Source organism: Coffea eugenioides, chromosome 3, assembly GCF_003713205.1.
Source record: "Coffea eugenioides isolate CCC68of chromosome 3, Ceug_1.0, whole genome shotgun sequence".
NCBI classification, from domain to species: Eukaryota; Viridiplantae; Streptophyta; class Magnoliopsida; order Gentianales; family Rubiaceae; genus Coffea; species Coffea eugenioides.
In genome coordinates, this window is record NC_040037.1 from 5037172 (window position 1) to 5050659 (window position 13488).

At 34.0% G+C, this 13488-nt stretch overlaps 1 protein-coding gene across 1 annotated transcript; it reads left to right on the plus strand.

Annotated features, from left to right (window-relative positions):
- The first annotated feature begins 12229 nt into the window (after positions 1-12229).
- On the plus strand, positions 12230-13126 carry LOC113766881 (ethylene-responsive transcription factor 1B). Its single transcript, XM_027311046.1, has one exon. It carries the CDS (start codon positions 12266-12268, stop codon positions 12908-12910), a length of 645 nt encoding a protein of 214 aa, XP_027166847.1. The 5' UTR covers positions 12230-12265; the 3' UTR covers positions 12911-13126.
- Positions 13127-13488: the final 362 nt, after the last annotated feature.

A 13488-nucleotide genomic window follows, 5' to 3' on the forward strand; every position in this document is an offset into this window, starting at 1 on the left:
ATATCTTGGTGGCATTTTTGTTTAGTTTTTTTTTTGTTGTTTCTTTATTAGATCTAAAAATTGTTCCAAATTTGTATGATTTGTATGTCACATCTCGGGTTTCTGGGATTATTTCGTCAAATCTCAAGATCGACTTTGAGATTGAATCAGTTGGCTAGGAGATTTGGTAGTGTTGACATGTAAAGATATTCATTGGATTGTTCGTAATTTGTCTAATCTGTTGGAGTTTTGTAGTGTAATTTTGTTATTTTCTAGATCTTTTAAATCTTGTGATTTTTCAGATTTAAAATCAAATTAGTTGTGTCGCTGATATGTTCAATGTATTATTTACCATTAGTGCAGATTCCATGGGATGAATATTATATTTTATAAAAAAAAAATATTATCTAATAGTATAACAGCAAGGTGTAGATAGTTTATTTTTTTAAAAAAAAAATTCTACGCCTTAATGCGGATGATAATCACAAAATGAAAACAGAAAATAGAAACAAAATGCGGGCCTATTATAAAATTTTGACATTATTTTCAAATTCCGCCCCTAAAGTAGGTAGACAATAAAACAACGAACCGACCTTTTGTGAATTGAAGAACCCACGTAAATGGCAAAATTAGCCCAGCTTAGAAATTTAGTTTATCTCTACTGTTAAAACTTATCAATGCATACTTTTAATGGTAAATTATACTTTATTCCCTGTGATTTAGTGCTTTTTACATAATGTTCCTATAATTTTAAAAATTATACATAACCTCCTCTTGATTTGGATTAAAGTATCAAACTGATGGAATATGCATTCCATAATGGAGTCAACTAAAGTATTATTATATAAAGTTGAAAATTATTTATTAATAACAGGAGAGTTGTGTATATATTCTGAAAATTATAAAGAGGTTATGCGGTAAAACACAATTCATAAGAGGTTAAAGTATTATGCATATTATGTTTATATATTTTAGTTATTTCAATCATTTTAGTTTTTAAACAAGGGTAATCTCGATATTTCTGTGGGTTTCGTTATAGAGGATTATTTCTGTTAGTTTGATACTTTACTCCAAATTATGAGGAGTTATGTATAGTTTTTGAAATCATAGAAAAAGTGGATTTTACCCTACTTATAATTGCACAAAAAGGACAGCCAGAAAACTGAAAAGGACACTGTGATAAGATAAATGAATATCCGGATCATTATATGCTTGAGTGTGACAACAGTAAGTGATACGTTGTTGCAAATGTAGCATCAGTCTCTCAGAAAAAAGTAAAAATGGAGCATCAGCAGAGAAAATCAAGATGGCAATCGGTGGTTTGTTTTTGTGGGGCCGGGGGGGGGGACGAAGTTGACTGTTAAAAATAAGCTGCTGAAAAAGGAAAAAGATTGACCAAAAAGAACAGAACAAAAAACTAAAAAACAAAAAAGAAGCTACAAAAAATAAATTAGAGAAGAAGATGTTTTAATTGGAACCATTTAACAGTAGCAATACACACGTGAAATGGAGAAGAAACAGACCATGTTCTCTGAATCTGTAAGCATCCTAGCCTGCCTAACCAGTTAAAGATATGATAATGACTACTAGCTAGCTTTCTTGTCTAAAGATTGATGGATGTAATTAGCCTCTTGCGATTATTAATTGTGTTTAGTTATCGTCAAGTGGCTGCGGTATATGTTTTATTTTGAGGTCCCCTCACGCCCTCGTGTTTCTCAAAAAGATTAGGTGCTTTGTTAATTACAATTTGGGAGGTTGTTCCATATATCATAATCCAGCTTGGGCACTGTTTTGTAGATTACGTGCACTATGAATGTGGAAACTCATAATTTCCACAAGAATAAAGTTTAGGTGCTTTGTTAATTAGAATTTGGGAAGTTGCTCCATATATCATAATCCAGCTTGGGCACTGCTTTGTAGATTACATTCATTATGAATGTGGAAACTGGAAACTCATAATTTCCACAAGAAGAAATTTCTTAAGAAACGTGGCAATAAAATAATGAGTGCTTTCGAATAGCAAATTGTTTACACAAATTTATCTGCTTTCATTATAAACATTGCTAAATTCATGAGTAAAGGATTATGTTCCACATTGATTCGATAGATAGAAAAAGAGCAATTAATATGTAAGTTAAGGTTCGAGACCTAACAGTTTAAATTTTTGGATTAAAGTTGGGTTCCTGACTCATATATTGAACTGTTTAATAGCTTCTCTTGAGACGTTTCTACCTAACAAACATTTTCCAAATATTTTTTAATGTTACATACATCATATTATCAAGGTACTGCAGTTTATTGACTTTTTTTTTTATCTCACATACATCATATTAAAAAGGTACTATAGTATTACTTAGCTTGAAACTTTAACTGAACCTCGTGATGATACACAAAATGAAGCTGCTGGTCACTTAGCTTCCTAATTTAGATTCGAGAAGTTAGAACAAATGGTGAGATGACTACCAATATAAGTTGGCAAAAACTGAAATATAGTGAGACTAGAACTTATGACTTAATTTGAAATTTTTGAAGATTTTGAGGAATGAAAAACTAATCAACTTGTTTTTGGTCTAGTTGAAGTGACGTTGTTTAGCACTTAACGTTCACGTATGTTTTAGTTATTCGTCAAAATTAGTTGTCGTTGTGTGGCTGTGCTACATCTTTCTTGTTTGGTCCCCCCTCCCTGGCTTTGATAGCTTATTTTATTTTCTTTTTTAATTCCAATTTGTTTTAGCTCCTTTTTGGTTAGGCTGCGTCTGTACCAACTACCAACTCAATGGCACGAAGAACTCACATTATCCACAAAAGCTTGAGGACTCAAGTTTTTGAAACGTGATGATTTGCAGTAGAATACTGCTGATTTTGGATAAGCTGAATTTGCTAACCACATTGAAGTTGCTGGGCACCTTCCGAGTTTGGATTGAAGAAGTAAGAAAGAAACAATCAGTGTATTTACCTATGGCAACATCAGCTAACCTCAATTTAATTGGTTTCAATGAGTTTAGGGGCTTGGGACACTGTTTATTGTTCAACGGATTTGAGGGTTGGAAATGTAGTGAAATTATATATGCTTTTTATTCATCTAAAGTAACATGTGTCAGAAATGAATTTTATTAAAAGTTAGATACTACACTAACTTGTAAAACACAGCTACAAATTCTGCCACTAACATAGAATTATCACGTTTCATGTTAAAATAAATATAAAATTAACTAACAAATTGAGTTGCCTTCTTTTGAATCGGTATTTTTGGGGGTGTTTTTGAGTAAATGTTTTATGTGTGACGAAAGAGTAATTAAAAAAGGGCAAATTACACTTTACCCCCTATAGTTTAGTATTTTTACATAACCTCCTATGGTTTCAAAAACTATACATAATTCCCTCATGATGTGAATTAAAGTGTTAAGGTGGCGAAATTTGTAATCCATAACAGAGTCAACTAAAATATCAAAAATACCTCTATGTAAAGTTGAAATTTATTTATTAATCACAGGGGGGTTATGTATATATTTTAAAAATTATAAGGAGGTTATATGGTAAAACACTAAATAATAAGGGGGTTATATAGTAAAATATAAAATTATATGGGGTTAGAGTATCATGCACATTATATTTATATATTTTGGTCATTTCAACCATTTTAGTTTTTAAATAAAGGTAATTTCAACATTTTTATAGGTTCTGTTACAAATGATCATTTCCATCACTTTGATACTTTAATCCAAACTATGAGAGGGTTATATATAGTTTTTAAAACTACAAGAAATTATGTAAAAATTAATTATACCATAGGGGGTAAAGTGTAATTTGCCCTTAAAAATGTACAATTGGAGTTTTGTGGAAGTATGTCCTAGACAAATAACTTCATCTAAATCCGTGAAAAAGTAAACAAGCATGCAACGATGTTTGGTTTGTCAATCGTTTTTCTTTCTGTCTAACTAAAAGGACAATGATAGGTGGACGAATAAAATTCGTGAGTTGTTTATTCAACAGTCCTTTTCGGCAACCTTCAACCCCCTCTGCTTCCTACCGCCTTCCTAGAATGGAATTTGTAAGTTAAACGCAAGAAAGCCTGAAGCCTGTCAACGGTCCGAATCTAGATCCGGATCCGGATCGGATCCGTGAAATTTTTACGGGTACGGATAGGGATTTAATTCCGTTATTCGGATCCGGATCCGGATCTGTTTTCTCAAACAAAAAAACGGATCGGATACGGAATATAGTATTCCAGCCCGTATTAGATCCGGATCTGGATATAAATGGATTAATAATTTAAAAAATATATATTTATCAATATAATTATATTAGGGTGATGTATTTGAGTAAAGTCAATTTGATTTCTTTTCTTAGTTAGTTTTTTTTTGTATTAGTTAGAAATTAGTTTACAAATATATTTTTTTTCTCATTTTTATTAAAAATTGTAAGTTTTGATAATTTTTTCGAGTAGGCCCGACCCGGATCCGGATCCAGATCCGAAACATAGAGTAGAAGACCTGTCGGATAAACGGATCGGAGCGGGGTCCGGAATAATGAATTCCGGACCGGACCCGGCCTGTTGATAGGCCTAAGAAAGCCCCACTAGGTATACTACTATATTTCAATTGAATAGGATTATTCCTTGTTAGATTGTGTTTGCGATCTCTTACATCTCTCTCTAGAACTCATTCTCTTTTCGCTCTCTTTAAAATTCCTCAGTCACTGCCTCAGCGGGAGAGAGTCCAAATCTGGTGGGAGAGAGACATCTGATCTTTTTCTATAAGTAGGGATCCTTTTCCTAGATTTATTTCCTTTGTTTGAATAAATTCGGTTCCGTAGTAAGAAGTTATTCTCTCTTAGAAGAGTTTCTAATGAGCGATTCGTCTTCTCTAAATTATTTTAATGGGAGTTTTATTCTCTCATAGAATATCCTAATGAGAGTTTTTTTTTTGGGTCTTTTTTTAGTGAATTAGATTACGGGTTTGATAAATTTCAGAAACAAAATATGAAAATCAGGTATAAAGTTGTCTTAGGGTTTGGGGTCTGCATTTGAAGTAGTTTTTATTATTCAAAGGCATACACAGATTTATTAGGTTGCGGTGATATTTATATAATGGAAGATATTCTTGGAGTTTTAATATTATGATCAAGTTTACTATTTCTTTGATCTATTGTATCAGGATCATTGGTGTATTTGATGCCATTAGTGTAGATATTAAGATGAAATTATCCCTTTCAAAAGAAAAGGATTTATCCATTGTAACAAAAGTAGAATCATGCCAGACATTAGGACAAAATCCAGGCTCTGACTTGTACCGTGCGATTTTCCCTCGTGCGCTTTTGGTGGCGTGGCCACGCTTAAACCTGCAATAGTAAAAGAAACACCTTAGATTGACAGGAGACCTTTTTTTTTTTTTTTTTTAAATATATACAGGAGGGCTCGAATCTCGAACCTTTCACTTACATTTTTCCTTCTGAATCGTTCAATTCATCCCTCTCCTAACAGGAGACCTTGTTTTCCCTCTTTTCCTAATATCTTCACATAAGTTAGTTTTGCAATTAAATGTGTTGTGGATAAATTAGAGCTACTTCGTTAACCGTAACACAAGACAATGGTATATGGTAAAACAATTTGACTTTACGGGGTGAATGATTTTTAAGCTCATCATAGTATGTAAGATTAAATTTGTAGGATTAACATTCGCCAGTTCTTAAATTAAACCATAATTAGATTAATTTTTTTTTGGCATTAAGGGCACCGAATAAGCATTAAAAAAAATATAGGGAGGAAGTCTGACTACTGAAAAATTTTGACATTACTCCTACACTATTAATTTGAAAAACAGTAGTATTAATTTGAAAAATATTTAAATGCAAGGATTATAATAATTATGATTATATATATTTATGCATGATAAATTAAATATAATTTAAATAAGATAAAGTAGGCATTCATCGGTGTAGGAAGGCCAATCGAGTGAAACTCCTTTTTTTGGCAGTGTCATGAAATGATATTGTGTCATATGTTATTAGTTAGATTGGTGAACTACTACGATCTATGGTCCCGTTTGGTAAGTGATTTTTCGGGTGTTTGTCTAAAACTTTACTGTAACTTACTGTAGAAGTTATTTAAAAAATTTTTGAAATGTGTAAATTTTTTGAATATTTTGAAACGTATAGTTTAAAAATCTTGAAAAGTCTTTTGAGATTACTATAGTTAAAGTTTTTAAAAAATTTGTAGCAGATAAATTTGGCAAAAAACTCAAGTGGCAAACAGGATGGGGTAATGTCAATGGACACTTGTCGAAAAAATCCTAATATTAAACTGGATTGGAAAGGAACCCGTTTGGCAGAGACAGCAAAATGCGGCGCTATCCATTTTTTTCTTTTTTCTTTTTTTTTTTTCGGTAGAAGCGCCGCTATCCATCGTCAGGTTTGGTCATATAAGGACAAAACTGTAGGCCGTTTGTATCAAATTAGATTAGTTATTAGACTAGTCACCTTGACGAACGTGACTGGAAATTTTGCGACAGAGGAGAGAGAGGAAGAATCAGAGTGGTATTGCTACCTTCTCGAGTTTTTATTAAAAAAATGTACTGTAATGATTTGATAAATGTAAAATAAAAGGGTGATTAAAAATTACTTTTATGAAAAGTATAAAAATTTTTTGAAAGAAAATAACTTTTCAAAGAAGATTAAATCGCATGTTTACTTCTAACGGAGTAGAGAGAGAGAGTAAATCAAATATTAAACTGAGTATTTATATTCTATCTATCTAGATATGATTTGCCTGCGGCAAACAAAGCTTTTATTGGGGGACAACTTAACTAATATTTTTAATTTAATTAATTTTCATTAGGATTTTCTAGTGAGAGATTCTTATTTTTTAGGAGAAGGGATCTTTTAGAGATAATTTATTCTCTCCTACATCGTTCTAATGAAAGTTTTATACTCTCTTAGGGTTCTTCCTTGTGAGAGTTTTGTTTCAGTTTTATCTTTTTCTGTGAAATTTGAGATTTTATAAATCTAGTTTCTCAAATGTGTAATTTCTCCGTTTATTATTGTTAAGTCTAAACATCTCTTTGGATTTGAACCAACTTTTAATTAAATCTAACCATTAGAAGATATGCACAAATCTATGAGTCTACAATGATTCATTGGATGAAAGATATGGTGGAACTTGTCTTTTTATTTATATTGATTTTTCAAATCTGTTGTATCTATTAATTTCAGATCAGTACGTATTTATATCATGTTTGATTTGATGTATTTTTGCCATTAGTACTAATTTATTGAATGAAATTATTTTTCTTTAAACAAATATTGAATTCAATGATCTTTTTTTATTAAAAAAAGTTTTCAATGATTGATACCGTTTAGCCTCAATAGTTACCAAAAACACTAGTCAGAAAAGGAAGATATTTTGTTAACAATATCTCAAGAGCTGAAAACATCTGGGAAGAGTATCCAATAAGGCATTTGCCCATGCAAAGACAAGGGAGGAGGAGGGGTGTTGTAATTGTCTTTCACAATGTAGATTACTTAGACAAACGTGGAAAGCAAATCAAAACATTTCAATGCTTTTCATCTTAGTGAAAAAATGTGCGCTTTCTTTCTATTGAAGGAAAAAAGATGTAAAAAAAAAAAAAAAAAAAAAAAAAAAACCCATGCCATGAGTTACTGTAATTTGGATTTTGACATGTAGAATGCCAAATGTAATTTCATCGGAGATTGCTGATGGTGGAGACAAGTAACGTGTCACCCACTAAGGGTGCCTCGGATTAAAAATCAATCTGATATATGGAGACAAGTAACACATGAAATTCTTTAATTTATGACTTCTTGATCGAAACCACTGGGAAACAAAAATGCTTAATGCAAAAAAAAAAAAAAAAAATTTAAAAAAGACATTAATTTATTGGTGATTATTTAAAATTTTTATGAGGCTTATACATGGGAGTGCATTTTTTAATTCTTTGAAAAAACAAAGAGGCTATTTATTAGTACTTTTTGGAAGTTCTATTCTAGTTCAAGCTGTAAAACATTAAAAGTGGGGAAAGACAATAATGTATTAACGATGCTCAAACGTGAGGTATGAAAGATTATGTGATTGTATAGTACTGTATCATGCAGGGGTCAAATTGAAATAGTAAACGAAGACACCGAGACTTTATATATAAAGGGATATATAGAAATTGTCTTTTCCAACACTTTTAACGGAAAAATGTGTAAAATCATTTTAAAAAAAGAAATGAAAATTGCAAAATATAATAATTGTAAAAAGGTCATCAGTTTATTATACCCTGCGAACACCCGCGCACCTGTGTCTGTAACTGTGCATATATGATCTACCTGTGTGTTTGTGCACAAATAAATATTTGCATGTACACGTTTCTATGCACACACATAGCCGATGATTTTGTCCTTAATTGGGAAGAAAAACAGAAACTTCAGGTAAATTTGCATGCAATCCTTTTTCCTACTTCCACCTGGCTTTATCAGACAAAGTAGGTTATAGGGTAGAGTATGCTAGCAAGATAAACGTTTAGGGCATGGATTAATCCTTAATAGTCCTAGTGAAATTTAGAAACATCAAGCTTGTAAACCACCATCTATTTGTATTGGCACTTAAGCTTCTTGCCAATTTGGTCAAATTATCAGTTCCTTGCTGATTCAATAACCAAAATGGGTAAAATAATAATAATAATAATAATAAATTGAACATCGTCTTTTCCACGTTGATATGAGTTGAAAATACGAACTAGGTCGAGGTGACAAGAAAATAAAAAAGGTTTATTGCTCTAAAATGCTAGAAATAGATGTTGAGGGCCAGGGTGTCAAAACAGCAATACTTGGAGGATGCAAAGTGTATTAACTCAAAAACTAAAGGAGCCAAATTTTTTTTCGCAAATTGCCTAAACATAACTCCTCCGTACATTGTTAACGTATCAGAACGGTCCAAAGCAACGAGAGGATCCGGGGCTGGAACGGTTGTCAGAGCAACCATTCCGAAAGGTGTAACATCATTTGCACACGGTGTAGCATCATCTGTACAAAATGTAATAATAGAACAATAACGAGTAACACTAGAACAACATTTTTATGGATCCCACACGGCGTGAAAATCAAGTTACAAGAAGTGATTTAAACCGCACAAATTTTTTTGATCTAATCATGACCGTGAATCTTCCGAAACGGTTGTCTGAGACAACCGTTCCAGCCCCTCCTCCGCAGCGAGAAAAGGCCAAGAGATGAGTGATGGTTTTTGTCTCAATTGAAAGGGTTATGATTGGATTACGTTAGTATAAATATATATATATATATATATTCAAATTACAAGAGACGCCAAGAAAAGTAACAATCCTTAAATCCGGGTTCCTAGAAATTTCTGTGGAAAGTGTTGAATTTCATGGCCACCAGGTGGGGGTCTCACGCTCGATCGAGAGGTCACTGTCTATAGCTATGGTGTGCATTCTTGTTAGAGGACTTTCAAACCTCTCAAAATGCAAGTCTCTCTCTCTCTATCTCTCTCACGGTCTTGATGACTTTATTAACCTTTCTCCAAGAGGGTGCTTCCAAGGGGTCTGTATCTAGCCAGTTATCCGTCTGTTTCAATGACCATCATAGCTTGGCTTTTTTGGTCCAAGGATAACGATATAATATAAAATCACAACCGTTAATGCTCTCAAGAAACCAATATATGTGTTTCTCCAATAGGGTGGAACCCAAAATTCCCCAGTTCTGGGTTCAAGCCTACAATCGCTCCTAATTTGAGTTTCAACATCTTTCAACTCGAATGTTAGGTATCAATATGCATCTAGAGCAGACTAGTGAAGTCGCTCATGCAATATGTGGCTTCTTTCTTAGTTACTAATCATATTAACAAAACTGATTAGAACCAAATATAAATGTTCCCGAGCACTAACTCAGTTGACAGAGATATTAGTCAAATGACCGTAAAGTGAAGCTCAGTTCGTAATTTAATTCTCAAGCCCTCTCGTTTATCTCTTGCAAAGTTCAGAATTTCCCTTAAACCAAAATAATTAATCTAAAACAAATGCATCTTTCTCTCTATCACCATGTTGATTGAATGCAGAGGAGATTTCCTAAATAGGTGATGTTAATGAAGGATAGAAGAGGAAAACAAGGAAGGGGCGTCTCATGTCTGTAAATCATCATTTGTAAAAGGTGTTGTTATCAAAGCGTGCGTTGGCTTTGCCAGCGAGCAGAGTTGCGTATGGGAAGTTGGCAGCATTATGCGATTATGGCTCTGTGTAAGTTCACATGAATCCCGATGTTTAGAACAGCAAATTAAGGAAAGAAGCTGAGGATCAGAAAGAAAATTCTGATAAAACACGCAACTGATTCGGATAGATGATGATGATACCTTAGTCATTCCTTTAAAGTAAAAACTGATTTGATTTTCAAGTACGACAGGAACTATGACAAAAAGAACTTAGCAAGACTGAAAAAAAAAAAAAGACTGGAAAAACTACTCCTCTTCTTTTTCTTTCTTTTTTTTTTCATTTATCTAGGGTTGTGTTACCTAGGCACATAGGGTTTTCTTTTCTTTTTTTTTTTTGGAGGGAGCACATGGGCTTTTCTAGATTAACAAGTGGCATTAGCTTAATTAATTTAATTCCTCTTGTTTACTTTTATTTCTTGAAATCGATGTTGAAATTTCTTATGCTACTGGTATAGGATTTGCGAGTTGTGACCATTCTAGAACCATTTTCCCTAACAGTACAAGCGTTTAATGCAAATTGGTCAAAATACTCATAGATAAATGTGCTTGAGAGCTGAACCACCGTATAATATGAAGCAAAAGATTTTACGACAATAGATGTCTGTATGGTTAATTGACCGAAGAAGTGCATTTCAACCAATCATAAACGGTGGGAATTAGATCATATTATTTTTGTTAGTAGTGAAGACAAAAACGAGGCTACTTCCAGGAAATGGATTGAGGAGAAAAGGGCCTTCATAACAAGGAGAATTTAGAATTTAAGAATACATTGCCCATAGAAAAGGAGGATTTATATTTAATTTTACTTAGAAAAGTTTTAGGTTACTGTTTGAATGTTCTTTGATTCTTACGTCCCCATCACAATTGACAAGTTGCTGTGGGAAAGGGCAATATCCACAGTCAGAGCCAAAGATAAGGCAACTAGTGGGTGTCATGCTATGCTATCAATGACAGAGCTATTTGCTTGGCACCATTGATGCTAGAAAGCTTATAGGCTAGGCTATAGTGTTAACGCTTTATGCCCTCCTCAAGGCTGACCAAATTTTTCATTTAGATTTGGATTCTAATAGTTATTATGTCCCTGATGTCAGGTTGGATTGTGATTCCAATTAAGTGAGCAAATCATATACTAATTAGTTAATTAACACTACTACAAATGACATTTATTTGTCACAATGTGCACACTCTTTTTTCTTTTTTTTTTTCAAATCATTTCAGCAAGAACAAAATTTATTTGACAAAATTTATTTTAAAAAAAAACTTCAAAAAATAGCAATTCAAACGTCCGCCATATACATCGTCAAAGTCTCAGAAACTACTACTGGTGCAGTCCACTGATGTCCAGGGCAGGGGACTGATTGGTTTTCTTGCGTTGGAGCTAAAGCCACAGCTGTTTAACTCTAGTAGTATTTCAAGGACAAGAAGAAAGCAGCATGAGAATCCCTTGAACACCCTTCTTCCATATGATTGTCTTTCTCATGAAACAATCCTGTATCATCGACATCTGGACAGCATCGTGTCACAAGAATGGCAATTTTACATTCCTACATCCTGGGCTCTATATACGGACATGGCAACATGGACATTTGCCATACTGAAGTTCCATTCTATTCTATCCAGAGTAAAGGAGCCAAGGAAAATTGAGGTCAGAAAATCTTATCAGATGATGTCATAAACTGTTAGTCTGACCTGGCCGCCTAGCTTATTCATTTGACCCACGTGTAGCATTCTCTAATTGGTCCAAGATAATAAAATATTACTCACAAAAACCAAAGACATCCTCCTTGGACACTGAATCAGGCCACAACATCACTCTCTTCCATTTTGCCCTTTTCTGCCCCTCTTATTCTTCGTCCAATTTTTGCATTCAACTGTTGCTTTCATAATTTCACTGATGTTCAACCCCCTTCTCACCTCCATCCCCTCCCCCCCCCCCCCCGGGCAGCCCAAGTTCCCAACTGCCCCTCTCCGGGGGGTATATATAGGAGACTAGTCCTCCACATAGAGGTCACCAAACTTTTACAACATTCCAAGCAGAGCATCCTCATTCCCACGGAACACGAAATGGATTCATCAGTTTTCTTCTCTAGGATTTCTGACTTCTCTTCTGATTCATCATTTGGATCAGTCGATTCTTTTCCATGGGATAGCCAAAATTTCCACAATTCGTTACCATTTAATGAAAATGACTCTGAAGAAATGCTTCTCTATGGTCTCCTGGCACAAGCACAGGCTGTTCAAGAAACATCCGAAATCAATTCTTCTGATCAAATTAAGGAAGAAGAAGTTAGTTCGAAGCCCGAAGAAAAACCCAAGAAGGAGAAAGCTTATAGAGGAGTAAGAAGGCGCCCGTGGGGCAAATTCGCGGCAGAGATAAGGGATTCAACTAGGAATGGTATAAGAGTCTGGCTGGGCACATTTGACAGTGCAGAAGCCGCAGCTTTAGCTTATGATCAAGCTGCTTTTTCGATGCGAGGTCAAGCAGCAATCCTTAATTTTCCAGTTGATAGAGTTCGCGAATCACTCATGGAGATGAAGGCAACTATGGAAGACGGATGCTCCCCTGTCGTTGCATTGAAGAGAAAACACTCCATGAGGAGAAGAAATGTGATCAGAAAAAGTAAAGCAAGAGAAGTCAAGGTAGAAAATTTAGTGGTGTTCGAGGACTTGGGGAATGATTACTTGGAAGAACTTTTGAGTACAAGTTAAAGGCTAGTCCATGGAGAATCAAAAGATTCTGAGCTAGTTATTCATTTTAATCTCCTTTCTGATTCTTCTCTTCTTCGTTAGTTTATTTGGTTGCAGATGATATCCTGTGTGATATTTTTGTAAAAATGTTTCTTTAATTCTACTTGTGTTAGATTGTTTTCCCAAGGCTATTTTGTTCCTACTTTTGAAACTTTCAAGTAAAGGCGGCTACCAATATCTCTCTTGTTTCTATCTTCCAGCCAAATAAAGTTAAAAACCAGAAGGCCAAAATATTAAATATTGCAACATGCAGACTAGAAACCAACCTTTTTATACAGTATGTAATAACACTTTTTACGCAGAGGGTTATCCAATCATCCAATCTCCCTCTTAACCTTATTAAATTTCTCATGGATTCCTTACATCACGATTTATTACTCTAAATAAAAGAGGTCCTATTCTGAATTGGAGGAAGAGTCAGGCTGTTGTAAATACTTCAGTATTTCCTTTTTCGCTCAATCTTTTCTGAAGGGGTGAGGAGATGAAGTTTGAATTCAACCTCACATATTGCCAATATTCCGGCTCTCGGGTGGGTTCAA